The sequence below is a fragment of the Manduca sexta genome, chromosome 5, assembly GCF_014839805.1.
Source record: "Manduca sexta isolate Smith_Timp_Sample1 chromosome 5, JHU_Msex_v1.0, whole genome shotgun sequence".
Classification (NCBI taxonomy): Eukaryota; Metazoa; Arthropoda; class Insecta; order Lepidoptera; family Sphingidae; genus Manduca; species Manduca sexta.
Window position 1 is genome coordinate 9,126,365 of NC_051119.1, and position 21,611 is coordinate 9,147,975.

The following is a 21,611-nucleotide window of genomic DNA, read 5'->3' on the forward strand; positions in this document are numbered from 1 at the left end:
AGACAATCATGATTTCGTTTTTGAGTTTTCAATTCGAATTATAGTTCGAGCTGTTCAAATGACAGTTAACCCATTCCCTGGTAAAATGGACATTACATAACTTCTTTATGATAATGGATATAGAGATTAGAATTCCAGGAAAATTTAAAAATCGTAAAGACTCATAAGGCTGTGTTTTTGATCTCCCTTACTAGGCAACAAATCATACGCAATTTAATTATAACCAGCAAATTGTACAAAACTTTACTAAAACCTACAAAGGAATTATAAACTCCTTAAAAATCAATAATATGACACAGACAGACATAACCACGTCATTCATACGTATATTTGAATTGATTATGTCAAATATTACCATTAACAGACAGGTAGTTAATAACTAAGTTACTGCAATAAATCTACGATAATAATATGCGTGGAAAGCCTGATGACATCGCTTGATACGTTTCACACGTTGTTAATTAGATGTAAAATTTTATCCTAATTTTTTTTAAAAAGATATTTAAACATAGTCATTTTAAAAAAGTAATTAGTGATTTTATTTTCAGAGCTTTAGTAGCAAAAAAGATAAAGGTAGCAACAGCAGATTCATACCAATTCTGTGCTTCCTGTTTGACTTTTCAAGAGATCAAAATTGACAGTAGATCGAGGTGGATAGATGATCTAATAACGCTCACAGGAAGTCCATAGATGCAGGCCGCTTTCAACAGGTCGTAATAAACCGTTGAGGAAGGCCTACGTCCCGACAAGGATCATGAAATTTTTGCTTGACTATATTTTGAACACGCTTATCTCTTAAATTACTGAAATACTTAGATATGAGCAGCTTTATACTTTCTAGTATAACCTACTTTATACACAGATTTATGCAAACCGACTCTAGAAAATCGTACCTTGCCATTATTACGTACGATATTATATGAAATAATAATAAAACGAAAAAATATGGATACAGAACCTCGGTGTGCGTATGCGACTCACTTTAGAACGGTTTTTATGAATTCAAAATATAGTATCAAGAATTATAAAACTTAACAATTTGTATTTAATTAAAATATTCTAGTGCCTGAAATCAAACTTGGCTTTAATCGGGCTAGGTAGCGACCGATAAAGCTTTAGCCACACGCAGTGCTCAGTCTGAGTGGTAGAACTGTGCTATTTTATCTCTCAGTAATTTCTGTTCTTCTCTTTCACCTATTCCAATCCCGCAGCAATCTGGCGTCGATGTACGATTCATTATCAAGTATATTGCAACAATTATATTACCGGACGCATGCCTACAGTTTTTTCCTTCTTGTAGAATATCGTTACTTCCTGTATAACATATCTATGACATGCTGACAAAACTCCAATGCCGTGTCAACAATCTCTCAAGGTATGACATGAGTTTAGCTTTTTTCGATCTCCTTCTCCACTCCTAATACTTTGTTATTTTCGGAAACTTATTTCCAACTCTCTAAAGCTGTATGTGACCAAAATTTAGCACTTGTTTGTGATTCCAGTCTAAAGTCATTCAAGCCAAGTTAGGTTTTCGTCAGTATAAAAAATAATGGAGCTGGGAATTTAAGAACAAAACTTTTGTATTACTTTTACTGTTTTTGGTACTTAAATGAAGTCTCCAGAGGGCTAAAGTTTTCTCATTTATAAGTACGCTTACTCTCAACATTTTTCAAGCGAAATAATGTAAACAAAGACTTGTAAACAATTCTCTTGGGTGCCGCCTAGATAGAGACCACGATACACGTGCTATGAATGGCCCAGACGAGTAAACACCTTTCAGCCTCGTTTGAAGGGTATTTTTTATCCATCTGAACAACGAATCGATCAAGCTACTCATAGAAAGACACACTTTACCGTATAGATAGCACCACGCCCTACACTCGGTCTCTGCATGCAATGCACGCCCATGAAGGACAGTTGGAGCGACCCTAGGCACAATATTAAGTGTGTATACCTCATGATTACCAATTCACATTGAAGCCTATGGTTTTTTAAACGGACACAACAGCGTGTCCCCCCTGCATCTGATGGTAAGTGGAGTACAATCCAACAAAATGTCGACTAACGAGAGATGATTGCCCTTCGGCAGTCAACACAATTACACCGGTCTCTTGGAACCGGATATTCACAGGGCTGATTCCAGAACGCGACATACTTGCGTGAGGCACTGTGGCGGGTTTTAACACCTATGTACGGTAGTCGCTATACGGGTGGATATCAATTATATCTTACCATTAGCAAATATAGATACAAGGCATTATGGCATTTAATACCCATATTTTAAGGTAATTTGTGTGGTATAAAAATATATAAGCCCACGCATTATTGATCAAACGTTTGGTATATCATCATTAAGAACACCCACTCTTTCCCACATTAGATTGTGGGACTAAAAAACTGTCACTAAGGTTTTTCGTTCTAAATCAATACGTACTTACTTTTTAACCAGTTTTTTTCTAAAACTATTTTTAAGCACTATCCTGAGTTCGTCAACTTAAGATAGGCGTTAAGTCTTATTATTGCTAATAATTATACTAACTATAATGAACATAATGCTTGCCCATCGCTGCGTAATAGCATACATACCAAGTAAGAATGTATAAACTGTACCCACAGCGCGACTGGTCGAAGTTAGGACACTTCACTCGCTCTCGAGACCTCTTGTCTGCTCCCTAAATACATTAATTACTCCCTAATAACTAGCTTCAAAATGGCCAACTTGAGCAGCCATACTGCTGACCACGTACAGTCACAAACTACAGTAGCGTGTCGTGAGTGCCAGTTATGCTATTTCATTCATATGGTTGGTTGATGCCGTTGTCCAACAACCCTTCCTTTTCCCAGTGTCTACTCTTTCTTAAAGGTCGACAATGTACCCATTTTTCTAACAGTGTAAGTGTTCTTTAGCGAAGGTACTTAGTAACAGATCTTGCTCAAAGGGATATATTTTATATCCGCTCAGATCTACAGCCCGGGATTAGCCTGTGTATATCTGGTTCACGCAGCCGGGCATAAATATACCCATCTTTCGTCGGTGAAGGAAAACATCTTGAGGAAACCTGCATACCTAAGAAGTCCTCTATAGGAATTTTGAGGGTGTGTGAAGTCTACCAATCCGCACTAGGCCAGAATGGTGCACTAAAGCTTAATCCCTCTCAATAGTAGAGGAAGCAGCCAGCGAGACAATATATTATACAGGTCTGATATTATTATAAGTCTAAATATCCAAAAAGATAAGTACATACTTGTCGCTAGCTTTCTCATCAGCTCTACACAACCTAACCCTGGAATTCCCATTCTTTGGACTACAAGGGTTTCACCCCAAAAGCCGACTCATGCGAGAGTTGCGCTTACATGCATATGCGCTCCCCACGAACTTCTAAAAGAGAGACTATGACGGGGTTATAATCGGTAGGATGGTTTAAACTGGCAAATCTGGCAAATAAATAAAAAAAGGGCAAATGAATTAACTTTGATACCTCTATTCTGCATCATGCTACATCCGATAACAACCAGCATAACTAGACCTATTTTTACTCCTCGCCACTTACGATTTTTTTCTGAAGCAATGAGTATTGTAGCTCTACAACTCTGGCACGTAGATGGAAAAAGTTTGCCACTATAATTGGGACACACTGACGCACCGCCTAACAAACTGCCGTGTTTTATTAACTTTACAAACTAGTTTGCCAAACGTTATAACTTTTCATGATTACATTATTAATTATTTACTCCGAGAATATAGGTATAAAACTGCATTGCAGCTTGCGAAATAAGTGGCTTAATAAGTATGCACTATAATTTTAAATTGTAGGTAGATATTGTAACTTTGACTTTTCGGACACCCAATCTCATGTCTCAGGATGGAGAGCGCAGTGGAATACCAAACAATACTTTGTAATTCAAGGTGTTGGATGGTGTTTCTACTGTTTATTGGCTGTCGTTTCGTTTACCATTAGGCGAACGGCAAGCTCGTTTCTTCATTCAAATCAATGAAAAATATATATATATCCAAGCCCGTCTTGCTATCCATCCGTGCTAGCCGTGTGTCACGTGTTTAATTGCTGAATTACCCCCACCCGCTGTTATAAACGCTGAGCTCCAGCCTCAGTCTCATTTGGTTAATAGTTGACTTTAGATAAATTAGTCCTTTCATCTCCGTATTCATATAATACTGAATACGGAGTATACGTTGATTAACACAAGCGCGTACAACACATTTACATGTTGCGCGTGCGTAGTCTGAATAAACATACGTCAGTTGTCATGGCAACGAAGTGCTCACGCATGAATAAAGTCAGAAAATATAGAAAGACGTAGACCATATTTTGTCGGACTGTATGCGGACTGCGGAGTGGACCTCACACACATATACACAAGCCTTTCACACTCGATGGGGTAGGCAGAGGTGAAACTGGTGCACCTTTTCGAGAGAATTCCATTCCATGGGATAGGAAACGAATCTTCGGCATATCGGGCACAGAATCCAGACTCCGGAATGTCATTGATAGAAAAACGCAATATCACTTTGCACGGAATCTTTGATCCGGAATTCAAACCCAGGATCTCACAGCGCTGCCGTACCGCGTATGCAGTACAACTACGACACCGAGACAGCCAGTAATGGATAATCCAGAATATATTTTTATAAATAACTCTGGTGTTATATGTTACTTACCTGATAATGAAAGGTCAAGACAAGGTCACCGTGAGGGAAGGATAAAACCAATCAATTATTAGCAAGCATGAAAAATATACCATAAATACTTAACTCGAAAGCGCTTTTGTATTCTTGAATGGTTAACTAAATTCCTTTTGTAATCGGAATGATTAAAAGAAATAAAATTTGTAAAGCCTTATAAATTGTTTATTTGTGATGTTTTCATATTAACATATAATAAAATTGTAATACGATATCTGTACATTATAAATATTGAAAAAAAATGAACAAAGGGGTCTTTATTAGAGCAACAGAAGCCAAAAAACAGTTATTAGAATTTTTATCTCTATGTTTGAACACGCTTCACCCAAAAACTACTGAATGGAATTAAATGCAATTTTCACCGATGTGTTGCTAGAGTATAGATAAACTAGCTGTGCCCGCGGCTTCGCTCGCGTAGAAATCAGTATGTCGCAAACTTTTTTAACCTCAACACGACACAAGCACGCGAACTCTTCAACAGTAATCGTTATATTTCAATTTCCAAAAAACCTTAATGTATTAGTAACCAAAACCTTCCTAAATAGGACTATCTTTTAGTAAAAAGCATACAAAAACACGTTCATTAGATTTTGATAAAATCGATCATATACAGACTAAGAGCTTTTGGGGACTTTGTTTTATAATATTTATATATATAGATGTAAAATACTCATTCCCCAATAGTATCTCGTTTATGCATTTGAAAGGCTAGGTCAGCATAAAAAACATCGTGTGCATATATTAATATGTCGGTACGAGTGTTGAACCCACGTCACATATCGCTGCCGACTTATCGCCCGCTGTGAAACAAAGGCTGTCTCTCATTACCTGCTGCGCTGTAGAAACTGTTATTACGAAGGCTTGATACAGAGTAAATTATATTAACACAAGAATCAAACATTTAATAATTATATCACACTATATTATAATAATAAAATATTCTTTCACATCACATTCCAGCTCCAAAATACTCTAATGCAAAGAGATAAGACTAAATATTTACAACGGTCCGTTAACCTAACGTAACCCCCTCTGGGAGCCTAGTTCCGAACAAATCATGTTAACCTACAGCATTAACCAATTTGAAAACCAAAACCAACATATTAGTTTATATCATCAACTATGGATACACTAGTTACATAATTTTCAATGAGCAAACAGACATAAAATAGTTTTGAACTTTAATATGACTATTCTAGAGTTACTTATTAATTATCAAAATATCTTTCTTTCTTATGTCCGTATAATTCGACACACTGGTAGGTCATTATTCATAGTATAATTATTCCTAAACTTCACTTTTAACCTGTATGTCCATATCTGTTCGAGTATTCTCACTCTCCGCGCGCGAAACCTGCCAATTATTAGCTTGATCAAACAATCCCATGTCAGCATCAAACAAGATTTTACTTATCCTGAACTCCACTTGCTTTTAGCCTTCTTGTAAGATACAGCCAATGGTACCATTTCTAATGGACTCCTTGAATAGATACTTCGATCGGAGGCTGCCGGATCGCTTGTCTGAAAAATATTGTAAAGGAAATGCATTTAGGTATTCCATATACCTACTTGCTTTTAACAATGTCAATTCATTAGTTGTTGCTCACAACTCCAATCGCATTAGACCTTTCAGAGAAAAAATACTGGGGACCTGCGCAATATAAACAAGCTTACTGTTAATTTAGAATAGATAGATCATCTGTATGCAAAATTGAATTTTATCCAATCAACTGTTAAACAAATACGAACATATTTACCAATTTAAATAATCTATATATATAAAAATGAATTGCTGTTAGTTAGTCTCGCTAAAACTCGAGAACGGCTGAACGGATTTATCTTATCTTGGTCTTGAATTATTCGTGGAGGTCTAGGGAAGGTTTAAAAGGTGAGAAAAATCCGAATAATTGCCGGGAAAATCCTCAAAACAGCATTTTTCTATTTCCCATACAAACGTTTTCTAACTAATACGTAGAGTCAATTTGAGCTTTATTGCTATTGTATAAAGTTCACTGTTGTCTAAGCAATGTAGGTGTGTTCCTAACATCAAAGCAGTGTGCGTTGGAGCACAGAATATAATAATGTAATTTCGCGTTCTGAAACTCAACAAAAGTGATATCGCGGACCCGACTAAATTGAACAGTCACAAAATTTAATATATCATTAGTTATTTGGTTGGCTTCACGATATTATTTCTTTTGTTTTACTTTAAAATGCATGTTTTCGTTAAGGACAATTTTTGAGCTACTTTTGCATATCTATACTTATAATAAATCTGTAGAGAGGTCAATTCTGTACATGAAATATATTTCCAAAATAACTATCAGGGGTGATTAGGGATCGATACTGATGCCAAAAATGCAATTAGTAAAATTTTTGTCTGTCTGTCTGTATAACCGTTATAGAAACAAAAACTACTCGACGGATTTTAACTTAACTTGGTACAATTATTTTTCATACTCCTGAGCTGGTTATAGTATACTTTTCATCACGCTACAATTAATAGGAGCATAGCAGTGATGGAAAATGTTGGGAAAACGGGAGAAGTTACTCCATTTTTTAAGCTTCCGTCATTTCGTGTGCAACCTTAATGGTTAAAAGTTCCTTCGATTTCACCAGGATCCCATCATCAGACCCTGACCGGACAATCGGACCACCTGCATACCACCATAAATTAAAAAAACATCCCGACAAATTGAGCACCTTCTTCATTTTTGAAACCCGAAATCCACGCGGGCGAAGCTGCGGACGGAAGCTAGTTATAAATAAAAAGTTCAGTAGGAAACTTTTTCACGGGATTCAGTTCCGGTGCACACTGTCATACATATATCATCATCTTTAGCCACATAAAGTCCACTGCTGAACATAGGCCTCCCCTAAAGATTTCCAAATAGAAAAAGCGATGTCTATATAACACCAAATATAACGTTAGCTTGTTTGCATTCGGAAACAATGAAAAAAATAATAACTCAAAAAATGATGCAATACAAAGTGACAATAATATTGCCAGCACGGTCTCAATTCGTTTGTTTGTTTGTGAGTTTAAAATTCGAGGATATTGCAGGCTGGCCCCGCGGCACGGCGAGCGTCACACACGACTATACCGTGGCGGAATAGTGCCGAGCAATTAAGGTTGTATCAATACAAAACCACTTCTATGTACTAATAAACCTGAAAATTTTGTTGTACGTGCCAATCTCTAATTTTTTTTTAATAGAAGGAGCATTATCCTAGATTTCTAGGAGCCTCTAAAATAGACTTAAACACTAGATTCATGATCAAAAGCTATATAATAGTCTGTCATGGCGTTTACTAGACTCGATTAAAAATTACTCACTGATATCCCAGTACTTTCGCCGTCAATCTGATTTTGATTATTCGGCGTAAATATAAATGAAATGGCGTCATACGCGAACCATGTCACCTTCCCCTTGTTCTTTTTCTGTTCGTTTCTTGCGTACGTTCGCAGATTTCTGAACTTAGAGTAAGCCTCGTCTGGTGTGACGTCAAACAGCGAACCTACCCGGGACCAACTGTTTCTCTTCGCTTCTCGATCTTTGTAGGCCATGTTATTCACATCCCACAACTCAGGGCGACGTCGTATCTCATTAATGAATTGTATAATCATCTCATCTGTCCACAAAGGCATGGTTAAAACAATAACAAACCGGTAGAGTTGGGCAGTGGGAGCGTACTGCGCAAGACGTGACGACGCGGGGCCGCGGCAACCCGCCAGGCGATACGCGAGAGAGACGCACCGATATAATGAAACGAGATGGAAGTATTGCCCGGCGATGTTGCTGTATGAATCGGTGAATACTTAGAAAGAGATAGATATACCGCTGAACAATATAATGTCGATAAAGTTCAATATATTGACGAGTTGCGCGGATATAAGTCAAATTCAATTAAATTCAAAGTTGCTGAGTAAATTACACGTTTATAATCATGATGTAGTCATACGAAAGAAATAAGGATACTACAGCACATAACGTTTACGTGCATGACAGGATTGTTATTAATTACCCACAAAGGAACAAAGCGTGATGGTATTAAGTAATAAGTTGCTAAGTAACTTAAAAGCTACTTAGTCTTTCTGTCGACTCGACACAAGTTTATTTTAAGAATTTCGACTTGATTACAACGTGCGTAGGTTTATACCAACACTAAGTGCTGCTCACGGCTTTTCCCGCGTGAGTAATGTTACCCGGGAAAAAGGTAACCTATAACGGGCCTTTCTCTGTGGCGTAGTTATATAGTATGCAACGGTAGCACTTCCGTCTTCACGTCTCAGGTTCAAATTTCGGGTGGGGCAAAATAATATTAGCATTTTCATCTTTTCCTGGATTCCGGAATTTGTGCTCGATATAGTGATAGATTCGCCCTCTATCAGTGGCGAATGCAACAGTTGCGCGTGTGTGAGTAATCTGTGTAGTAATTTCATTTAAATCCATCCAGAAATTTCTACTTTCATTTACTCAAAAAAACTTTCAAACATTTAATGAACTTTCACATTTACAATACTAACATAATAATAAAATAAAATATATTGATATTTTATCTTATTAATAACACTTAAGATTACTTATATAGCGGATATTTTAAATTAGGGATAAAATTCTAAAGGACTACAAGGCATAAGGTAAAACAAAGTAGCAAGCTCGGGTTGACAAGTAGGGGGAAATAAAAGGATAGCGCGTCGCGATCCTCACTGGTGAGGACATGAGCTCTAGCCTAGCGAACCTACCAGCCTGTAATTCAGTAAATATATAAAATACAATACATACAATTTATTTTCATACATCTTGCAATCCTAATTAGCGGCGATAGCCTAGTTGAGTGTGGAACGGACTGCCGAGACGAATGTCCGCAGGTTCAAATCCCAAGGGCACACACCTCTGACTTTTCTAAAAAATCATGTGTGTATTCTTTGTGAATTTAACGGTGCTTACGTTCGCATTAACGGTGAAGGAAAACATCGTGAGGAAACCTGCACATCACATCAAGTTCTCTATAGGAATTTCGAAGGTGTGTGAAGTCTACCAATCCGCACTAGGCCAGCGTGGTGGACTAAGGCTTAATCCCCCTCTCAGTAGTAGAGGAGGCTCGTGTCCAGCAGTGGGCAAGTATATAATACAGGGCTGATATTATCATTTATTATATCTTGCTATCCACGAGAATTTAAATTTTACCAAAGAAATAGTATCCCCAATCCCCCAAGTTCAACCTAAATAACCTTACTCAAAAATATCATTAACAAAACACGGAACAAAGTAAAATTAATAATGCTCAAAAGAAATCTAATAAACGCGAAAGTGAATCGCTCATCGCTTGAAAACAATATAATTATGAAGCTCATAGCATTTTTCAATTCATACTGTGCGAAATTTGTATCGCCCAAATGGCCCAAGTTGGCACTTACTGGATTCCGGCGGGGTATCCAAACTTTTGCAATAAAAGCGAAGGCCGCTGCCCCACTTCCAGCGGGGAGCGGGTTATACAAATATAATTTTATTTGCATTTGTAAATTGTATTAATAATAAGATGTCGAGGTGGGAAACTTGAAAACGTTGTTTTAAAATTATTTTGCTGTTTCTAGCGAATTTAAGTTAAGACGAGATTCTTATTGTTATATAAAAATTTAATTTTAAAGACTGCAATTCATGGAATTTTAATGATTCGAACTCAATAATATTTAACACAAAAACCTTCATACCAAACGCATTTCACGACCCTTCTAATTAACCTAAGTAAAGGCAAAGGTAACAATAAAAACATCACCTGCAAATTAACTCCAATATTTCAAGGCAAATTAACAACCCGCCCACACTGGAGCCATTCCCGCCGCCCGAACATTCCCCAGTTCAGAGGGAACGACGCGATGTACCCTCCAGTGCGTTCCCTTACTTTGAACGATCGCCTGTTATTTATATTGTACCAAAAACAATTGCTTTCTGAAGATATATAGCCGCTTCAAACAAGCGAAAGTTGAAATAAAAATGTCGGTTGAACATTTTGTTTTTATGAGGTATGCTTGTCGACTATTAACTATAACATTAAGTAGCGCAAGTTGTCAACTTGTTCCCGAGAAACACTATGTATATGACTCAAACAGTTTCTGAAGGTGCCACGCCCAAACGCCTACGCAAAAGATGTATTTTATAAAATAACAGATTTTTGATACGCGCTTTATCCTGGTTTTCAGCACTCTTATTTGATATAAAAGTACACAGTTCTCAACTGCATGGCGTTTAGTCGTGTTTAAAAGCGTCGTCAGCTCGTTATACTGCTCATGCCTTATTCAAATATTTATATTTAACTTGCAGCATCTAACAAGGGCATTATTTCTTTGTTTACATATTTTAGTTCATCCCATTCTAAAATATGGTATATCGTCCATATAACTAACTATACTATCTGTACTATAGATAGATTAACAGCAAGATCCATGTACAATTCAAATTTAGAGTGAAATCCAAATCCAGAAAAAATCGCATGTCTTAATCCAAAGCATCTTAATTGCTTCAATTATCCCCCTATTTTACAGCTTATTAGTGTTTTCTTAACGCCCTGCCGTGACAATGAAAGTCGTAATTAAGCCAATTACCCGATTTTAAATTCAAATCGGCGACATCCATTACTTTGATGGGCACGTTGGACATTTTTACGAGTAGATTTAAATCTACCAGTGTTTCGGGTACACGGGTGTCTGTGTCGCTTTGCTGACGTTATTCTGTGTTTTCAACGGTAATTACACTATTTTGTCGTTACCAAGTGGTATTATGGTAATGAGGATTTGAAACTATTCTTGTGTTTTAGGTAGGTGTTGAGCAATTGTGCTTCTTATGCTCATTTATCTACTGGATGATTTTGATGCTAAACCTCTTTGACATAAGAGAAGCTTTTCATAAATTAGTAAGACATTGCACAGACGCTGTCAATTTTTTACCGTGGCCCTACTTTGAATGTCACAGTTGGTGATATTGCATAAATCATAATTCTGACTTAATTTAGGGATGCATTTACTTCAGCAAAGATGGAATCAAAGAAAACTGCAAATTACAACGGAGCGTCTAGAAAATCTAAATTAAGAATTTAAAATAACTACATTAACTCAAGTTGTAAATTTTGTTAATAAAAGGGTTGACTTAATTTCACTTTTTCTAGAAGAATATTAAGGAATAAGTATTAGTATTTTTTCTAAAAAGACAGCTATTTCGTTTGTAGATGTTGATATCCTAAAGTTGGAAAATCTCACAACTTAAGAATATGTCTGTGCGATAAATACAAAAATCTGCGGCCTCCAATTCCAAATCGGTCTCATTACCCACTACACAGAATCTATCAATTTTAATTATACTGCAGTCCAAAGAAACCACAAACTTTAAACGGTTCATTCAACCAACATAACACCATTTACTCATGGTTGCCAAATATCGCTACAATAAATAACAAACATAAAGTAACAATGGCGAGCAATGATTGGATCAAAGCCAAATACGACCAAATGCCGCATCTTGTTGAAATATTCACTCAGCAAAAACTATGCCATTATCATGTTCTATCGGATCAAGATAAATTTAAATTCAGTCTCTGGTTTATGGAAATTAAGTTCTTACGAGAGTGGAATCTGCTGTAGTTGTTCATAATAATAATATCAGTCCTGTATTATATAATGTTCCACTGCTGGACACGAGCCTCCTCTACTACTGAGAGGGATTAGACCTTAGTCCACCACGCTGGCCTAGTGCGGGTAGACTTCACACATCCTCGAAATTCCTATAGAGAACTTCTAAGGTATGCAGGTTTCAGATAGTTGTTCATACTTAGCAGGAATCGAAGCTGTGATTGCAAAGTTAGGTTTATGTTCTAATGTGGATCTCTTGTAGCATGCATTGGCGACGCGTCTATACAACCAGATTCGTACCGGCTTCACTTTTAGATTTATGTGTGTTAGGTTTTATTTTCTGTTAAATTGGCCGCGATATGTTAACTAAGGCAATTTATTTTGCCATGAACTGCCTTTTGAAAAATGTCACCCTTCGCCACTGGTAGCTTGTGAGCCATACGTCGTAACTAGGTAAGTACTAAAGGTTCTTTGATGCCAAGAAACAATATGCAAGTAGTAAGTTTCTCGAGAAAGATGTAACCTGATACTTCATCAGAATTCCAACCATCTCCAAACACCGAAATCCGTTCATCGATTTAACTTTTCATTTAAATCATTTTAGATCACGAAATATTATATTTCTTGTTGTGAATTCAACAAAATCTTTCTTGATTTATATTTGAAGAAACATCGTATTATGAAATAGATTTTATGTCACTATTAAAGTAGCAACGTTAAGCATTAAATCTGAACAAACAAATTGACAAGCGTTTAGGAAATCCCAAGATTTACTGAATAAACTTCTATCGCCACGATGTTATGACAATCGTTTAAGTAGACAGTAAATATAAAACTTCTGTTATGGACCAGTGTTCAAAGTTTTTGATTCTAGGTTTTTATGGGCAGCGTCGTTAGTTTAGTCCGACATGGCTTTGGAGATTTGTCCCAGATTCGAATCTAGACAACATGCTATACGGGTCATTTTTATAATGCGCTAAATAAATGAAGCTATATATTTGGCTGCTTCGAAGATTTTGATTTTGCCAAGATTAGTCTTTCTAGCAGGAAGGTGACCTTTGGTAGACAAGCAGTTGACCAAAATTAGATAATTCTTTTTTGTAACATAGTAATAAAAACTATTTTACCAACTCCACATTGCATAGGATAAGAGAAAGTAGAAAACGATATTTTTTTTTTTTTTGGTCACTTAAGAAGTAAATTCTAAACCCGCAATAGTTGGCGAAATATGGAAGAGGCCTTTACTCAGCATTGGGTAGATGAAGGCTGAAGAGAGAGAGAGAGAAGAAGTAAATAAACAAAGCATTATTTTAATACTTAACCCTGGAGTATAAACTAACTTTATATCCTTAAACTCCCAAAGATCTTGAACCAATAGAGCGTTAAATCAATATCTAAACTGGAACCTAGTAAATAAGTCCACAAACACGTTATCTATAAAGCAATCACCGAACTAGACGATAATAAGGTAGAGACAAAACCACGAGATAACTACAATGACTATTGAGAATTTTTATCTAGTCGCAAACTCGCCCTGACCATAGAATTTTCTCTCTGCTGGAACTTTTCCAATAAAAACTGGAATAATGGCGTTCGTGACGTTCCAATAGCGTCTCCCGCTCTATTGTTTGCTCAATAGGGTAGCCACGTATACTGAAGCCGCGACAGTATGCTAATTTCGCTTTAGTTCTACGAGTAATTGCGGTTTTAACAAAAGATTCTGTTCTTCATACCGATTTTCTTGATTAAATTTTAATAGGACTTGGTAGCGTTTTGTGTTGTGTTGGTAAAATTTGTTTTTTTTTTCTTTTGTATAAAGAGGCCACTACTAAATCACTGTAGAAAAAGTCTGTATAAAAATTAAAAACATAGACGTAAAAGAATAATTTGATATCAAAATGAATGTATCAGATTTCGCATAAGACATTAATTTGTGCGTTACTAAAGCGAAAATTGCTTTGACCACATTCCATCGAGAAAATATATATTTTGTCATCTCCATTAAAATCTGAATACTGAATTCATTATTAGAGCATGAAATTTAGATATTTTATATTACCAATAAATATTATTATTCTGTTTTATACCTCATAATATCAAAAAAATATTATTTAAGTGTAGTCATAATATTTCCCTTACATTTTCACTTATATTCACTTGTATCATAATCCTATGTTCCCACTCACAGTCAATATAAATCACAACAGACCTGTCCGCAAGACAAATTATGAATTGTACTAAACCCTCAGCATACACGAGCAAGATTTGTACGAAGAAAATCCCGTTGGATTAATGTTGACCGATCGCTGGCGTGTGAACCATGGTGCACATTCCTTACTGTCCATTTTATATACAGTGCAGACTTGATCAAGCCAAGCTGTCAAACGACATGAAAACTTAAGACAAAAACGCGAATTGTTTACTTCAGGTTTATATACATTTTATTATGTTTTATGATTTATGTCTGAATTGGTTTAGGGTTTTTTTTTGAGCGGTATGTTGTGAGTAAAGGCAAAATCAACGTGTGATGGTTGACCTCACATTTCCTGATGACAGTTCAGTCAAAATATTATATAGAAATATTTCACATAATAATCCTTAAAAACATTTTGACAAAAATTAAACCGCCTTTAAAAAACAAAAAGTGATTTAACATACATATAGATACCTAATGATTATCTATTTTGGAGTGGGTGACTAAAAAACGCTAGGAAGTCGTTTAAAATATTATAAAACATAAAGTACTGTATAATAGTATATTTAACGTCCATAAAAACTATCTGTTCAAAATCTGAAATTAGAACTAAAGTTCGCTGCAGCGCTAGAACATCAATCGCTGTCTAACCAAACTTTTAAAACATGCAGTGCTAAACCGCTATAAATAGAGTATAGGTAAAATGGCAACCAATACCGGATTGCAGTACACTTCTGTTAAACACAGTGAGTATTCGGAACGCCAGACCTAACACGTAGTACATATATATAGATGATTTATACTATACCCACTTACCTATATTATAAGTTTTTGGCACAATCGAACTAAAAGTTAAAGGCTATCATTTCTTCAGCCAAGCACTTCGGAGTCACTCGCGACGCTTATCTCGTAAACATATACATAAAACCGGCATAAAAAATCTTTTGAATCCTTCAAAAAGTACATAAAAGTGCGTACAGCAACACGAACTCCACGCACCCGATTGACACACAAATATAGCTCATATTCTCACAACATTAAGGGTGAAATACATTTGAATTTATTTTTACGTCAAGTCTTTTTTGCTGCGAAGGTATTTAAAGATATCCTTAAGTAGATACCAGAGTTAAGTCGACTGAAGAGCTATTGATTTTCACTAGCTTAGGCAATTTTATTGGTGAGGGTCGAAGGATAAGGTGGCTTACTGAGGGTCACGTAGATTAACCATTGATACCTATAAAATCCACTTTTTCTATTCACTTGGTTGCTTGAAATTATTAAGTCAAGTTTGGGTTGAACGTAAGAGCTTCCTTTATGTAATGTGTGAAGTATTATGACTTTGTATTTCTATGAGCATAATTTAAATTTATATTTTAATAATAGATTTATATTATAATTATTTGACGTTATATATGATGTTTATACTATTATTGTTAATAATACAATTTTTATTTTAATGTTTTATTAACCTATTTGGATGTGGAACTAGCCTGTAAGAAATTGTTGCACTTAAGTATAAGTTATATTTTTTTTCCGTTTGAAAATTGTATTGGTGTAAACATTTGTTGACTAATCAAATAAATAAATTACTTATTTTGGTGTAAATTATTATTTATTATTTATTATTTTACATATTTGTTAAAAACTTACACAGCATATTCTTCTAACTAATGCAATCATAAACTCAGTGAGTTTTTCCGTGCATCATTATCACTATCATTGACAGTAATATATTTTTATAATTGTTGTGTACAAGGTAGATTACAATAATTTAAATAATATGATATTGTGTATAACCTACTGAGCCGGCCGTCGCACTGCGTATCGTTAAAAAGTATATAATGCGGCGGTAGATGTTAATTACAAGTTGAAATAGAGGCTGTTCCTAAGATTTTTAAGTTTCTTTTATTTATTATTATTATTTCTTTTATTTATTATTTTTAAATGTAATGATGTTTTATGTTAATAAAGAAGTAGATATCCGATTAGAACACAGTCTGAAGACTCAAAACTGTACCAATTAGGACGTTTTTACATACATGTAAATGACAATTACTGATTGTCTTTTAGTTTGTGTTGGTATAGACATTTCTTTATATGACACGTTAATGTCAAAAATATACATACGGAACACTTTTTAATAGACTTCAATAAAGGAGGAGGTTATCAATTGAACGTATATATGTTTTTTCATTTGATTTGTTAGGTCACAACACGTCTATAGCTCACGAAATATAATTGGGGAAATTTGATATTTCTTTTGTATAAATATGGAGCGTTGTATTTGATGATTGTATTATATTGCGTGAAGGTATACTCCTCTATATTTTAATTCAACGTCGATAGTATGATTGTATGATTGCGCAAGTAAAGTTGATATACATATATACTTTGAAAATACCTAGCGTTTTACACTTATTTATTAAAAAATATTTGCATATGAAATTACTTAAGGCGATACCTCAAGGTCCATTTTCATACATTTTGTTTCACCTTTAATCTGGGTAACTAAACAAGTATTGACAAGTTAGTGATTAGTTCTCGCAGTTGAAAGAAAAACGTAAAAATAATTAATAATCATGGATATTTCGGCCTTTAAAATTTAATATGACGAAATTTTAAACGCCGAAATATCCATGATTATTAATTATTTTTACGTTTTTCTTTCAACTGCGAGAACTAATCACTAACTAGACGTGAATTTAAATTCTTTACTTGCCAATACTTGTTTAGTTACCCAGATTAAAGGTGAAACAAAATGTATGAAAATGGACCTTGAGGTATCGCCTTAATGCGTTTAACTAATACAAACTCACGCCTCTAGCTCATAAGGTTAAGCAGAGCCGTAAATAGAATACAAGTACACAATGCACCGAATTGAAGATGTCCACGCTGTTAGACGATCCTATACTGCCGTGCTAAACTCAAAATCGGTATCTCAAATAAAACAAAATCTTGATTTTTATCAGATAGCTGAAAGAAATACTCATCCAATGAACTTACCTAAATAACTGTATCCTGTTTAATACGTGCTAAAAAAAACCTTAAAATAATATCGCTATCTCAGTTTTACATACAAACCTATAAAACAATATTTACAAAACTTTAATTATCTCGAAATAAGGTTTCCTTGACATACGGCTTTTGCGCTTAGCACGGCAGTAAAAATATCGGTTAAATTTCAATACTATTAAAATCTAAAAATTATTATTAAAAAACCCACACATTTCAATTAAACGTTTGAAATAAAAATATAAGTAATTTAAAAACATTAACTCCATACAAATCCCAAATTACTGTAGAATGAAATAATAAAATCAAAAGGTCAAGGACCTTCATGCAAAAGTCCACAACACAAGTGGCCCTTATTGCCAAGCGAAAACGACTCTAAAACATAAAATATAATGTACATTCTCTAATTTAACATTGTAATGAAGTTAAGTCTCCGCGGTGTCACGTTCTTTGTTAAACTTTATGTGTAAAAGAGTTCTCTTTTGATTGTTCCCGAAGCGATGTATCAAAGTTGTCTAAGATTTGTTTATTAACAAGTTTTGGCCTATCGTTCCGGACTCACGGTTCCTTAGTTTCAATGTTCGGTATCCGTGTTTTGACTTTAAAGTTTACGATCAAAATTTAATTTACAAAGGAATTTTATTATTACTTATGAACAAAAACATATTCTATCCCTCTTATTCATAGACGCTTTTTATCTAAAGATGGAATAAAGCTGTGATAACAAGTCTGTTTCTCAGTGCTGACGACATGGCAGCCTTCGCAGTGCGTAGACGTAGGGCTGTTGTGATTGGCTAACATTGAGATACAACAATATTTAGCCGTTAGCACTGAAACAGACTTGTTATCACAGCTTTACTCCGTCCTTAGATAAAAAATGTCTATGAATAAGGCGGTATGTTTTTAATGCAATAATATGTAAAGCTAATATAACGTTATACATATTTAGTGTGTCGTCGCGCAAGCCAGCATAAGTATAATAATTAAAACAGAATCTCAAACAGAAATAACAGTCAATGGGTTTATTTTCACACACACATTACGCATTTATCCCCGAAAGTTTGCAGAGGCGCAATTAAGGCACCCACTTTTCGCCAAGTGTGTTCCGTCCCATGATGTGATTGGGGACGAGCCTATCGCCATATCAAACAAGCAAGCACAAAATTCATATCTATTATAATCAACCTCACTGTTAACTCAACCTGTTAAAACCATATGCGTATTACATCATTACAATAACTATATAAAGCAAAGTACCGTCGCAGAATGTGGAATATAGCATGTTGGAAAACTGTAGAGTAGACACAAAGCTCTTAGTTAAGAAATTATGGAGCTAACGAGATCGCGCACTTCGGAAGCTGCCTCGCTTTTAATAAGCCTCAATTAGGAGGTATTAGGAGAATAGGGGAGGCAATTCACTTTGCTTGCCAGCGATATTGTGCTAGCTCGCTGCTCAATCTAAAGCGATACGCGATATGCGAAGCTACGCTATTTTCTACGTGTGTAGTGTTTTGTATATAGATTTGAATTGAATGAATAATTATGTCTCCAAAAGAAATCAAATTATGTACATGTGTTGTTCATTATTAAAGTACAAAAACTTTATTAGCAACATTATCTGTCTGAGTTTTCAATTAAAGTATGTTTTTTCTTTTTCAAATAACTTAAAACCTATACCTTACACATCATTTAAGTCGATATAATTTCTTATATTTACTTCCAATTTACGATCCTATATTAAAAAAGTTAAGTATAAGATGTTCGTCGCTATACAACTGATACACCATCTCTTACATCTCATCGCTTACAATACGACTTGCCCTTTACTAAAGTAAAATTAATGCAAGCACCAGAACTTGAGTCTCACGGCAGTACTGTGAAGTAATAAATAAATACTTAGCATTGCGGAGAGGTGTAACTTGGCATCACAAACGGAACCGCGGGCGCTTCCTAACTTAATGTAGATATGAATTAATATTTAGCACGACTAGAATATTTGGTATAAAAATAATTATTGGTACAAACACGGAATAAGAATTTATGTAAGTTTAAATGTTAGATCATTTGAGATTAGATCATAACCGGTTAACAGGCCGGCATAATTGTTTCAACTGGCAAGGGATAATCATCATCTCTAATCAGCTGATACTCTATCTGAACCCCACTTCACTTACCATCTGGTGCCATGGGGTCACTTTTCCAAAAAATCGCTGTAAAATCCGACTTGTGATGTCTAACATTCGTGTAACCATAAGAAATCATTTTCACTTTGACATATATAAAAAGAAATTGTTAATCTATACCATAGAGAAATTAAACATCTATGGATTATACCAAAAAGCACTTAATTATATCAAGATTGAAAAATTTTCCACTTGTAGAACATCGAAACACAGTTTCCACATCACGAGATCCGAGCAAAGCTTTTCCACGAACCCTGATTAGTTCTGAGCGTTAAAAAGTTACACACAACGGCCGACTCAACATTCCGCTAAGCATGTTGATTAAAACTGTACAAAACTTCGTTCATTTTCACTGACGTGTTTATAGATTTTTTAGTTCAGTTGCTTCTATAAAAAGCGGCGATAACCTAGTTGGGTGTGGAACGGACGGCTGAGACAAATGTCCGCAGGTTCAAAACCCAATGGCACACACCTCTGACTTTTCTTAAGTTATGTGTGTATTCTTGTGAATTATCGCTTGCTTTAGCGGTGAAGGAAAGCATCATGAGGAACCCTGCATAAAGTCCTCCATCATAATTTTGAAGGTTTGTGAAGTCTACCAATCCGCACTAGGCCAGCGTGGTGGACTACGGCCTAATCCCTCTCAGTAGTAGAGGAGGCCCGTGCCCAGCATTGGGGCAGTATACAATACAGGGCTGATATTATATGCATATATCTGCTTCTATCAGAGTACTGTTGTGGTAAGAAGCATAAAAATATTATTGATCCTATCTGATTCTGAAGCCTATTCCCAAAAACGTATTATGAATTTCAAATCGCTTAAAAGTCAAACATAAGCCCGCAGAGTAAGTATGAAGCGAGAGGTAATTAAACTGAACAAATGAATTATATTATCTACTAGCTTTACCCGCGGCTCCGCCCGCGTGATAGCGTTTCTCCGGAATAAAAAGTAGCCTAGTAGTACTGATACTCAGGAATAATGAAGCTTCTTTATAGGGAAAGAATTTTCAAAATCGGTTCAGTAGTTCCAGAGATTAGCCCCTACAAACAAAGTGACAAACTTTTCTTTTTTATAATCTATACACATTATAAAACAATGTTCCCTTTTATGTTTGTCTGTCTGTATGTTATCGATTTTCTCAAAATCTACTGAACGGATATTTATAAAATTTGGTATGGAGATAGTTTTAGACTCTGGGAAGGTTATAGGCTACTTACTATACCGAGAAAATATATCCATCCATCCATCCTGTCGTTCTCTCCATGCTGAGGATCGTGACCGCAGCAGGTTGAGTCTATAGAGTCTCTAAACGAGAAAATATATAGCCGGACTTTTATTCCAGAAAACTCCTTCACGCGAGCGAAGCCGGGAACAAAAGCTAGTAACGTAAAGATCTAACTCCATAAATCTCTAAACATAAAAGTTACACTATTTTTCGAATTTTATCGCAATTTTAATGTTTTATTTTTCTCCCATCCATTTAGTTTTCCATAAATCTCTCAGGACGAAAAATCACAATTTGTATGCCGACAAACAAGTTACAAATTAAACAAATCAGTTTAGCCAGCAGATCGTAGTAACCGCCCTTAATTGCGTTACTTAGTTCTACAGACGAGACAAATTACAACTAACTTTATCGTGCCCAAGAAATGTAATTAGCTCTTTAAATTGAACACAAAGAATTAAGATAAATTTCTTGAATTATACAATATTGTTATTATTTATTACAAAAGACATCAGGATCTAATAATATAATGTATCAACCCTGTATTGACTACCGTCCCACTGCTTGGCACGGGCCTCCTGTACTACTGAGAGGGATTAGGCCTTAGTCCTCCACGCTGGCCTAGTGCGGATTGGTAGACTTCACACACCCTCAAAATTGCTATACA

General features: G+C 35.4%; 2 protein-coding genes across 12 annotated transcripts in view; both read right to left on the bottom strand.

The window, feature by feature from the left end:
• The window catches only part of LOC115455890 (protein madd-4), a 416,434-nt gene that overhangs the window by 291,148 nt on the left and 103,675 nt on the right, over nucleotides 1–21,611 (bottom strand). The window lies entirely within an intron of this gene.
• Nucleotides 6,113–8,377, bottom strand: LOC115455896. Its single transcript, XM_030184688.2, has 2 exons — nucleotides 8,040–8,377; nucleotides 6,113–6,223 (listed from the first exon to the last, which is right to left on the bottom strand). Exons 1-2 carry the CDS (start codon nucleotides 8,349–8,351, stop codon nucleotides 6,113–6,115), a joined length of 423 nt encoding a protein of 140 aa, XP_030040548.2. The 5' UTR covers nucleotides 8,352–8,377.

Coding starts and splice junctions, on each gene's coding strand:
- LOC115455896 (XM_030184688.2), bottom strand. CDS start 8,351: ATGCCTTTGTGGACAGATGAGATGATTATACAATTCATTAATGAGATA. Junction 6,224..8,039: donor GCGAAAGTACTGGGATATCA/GTGAGTAATTTT, acceptor AATATTTTTCAG/ACAAGCGATCCGGCAGCCTC.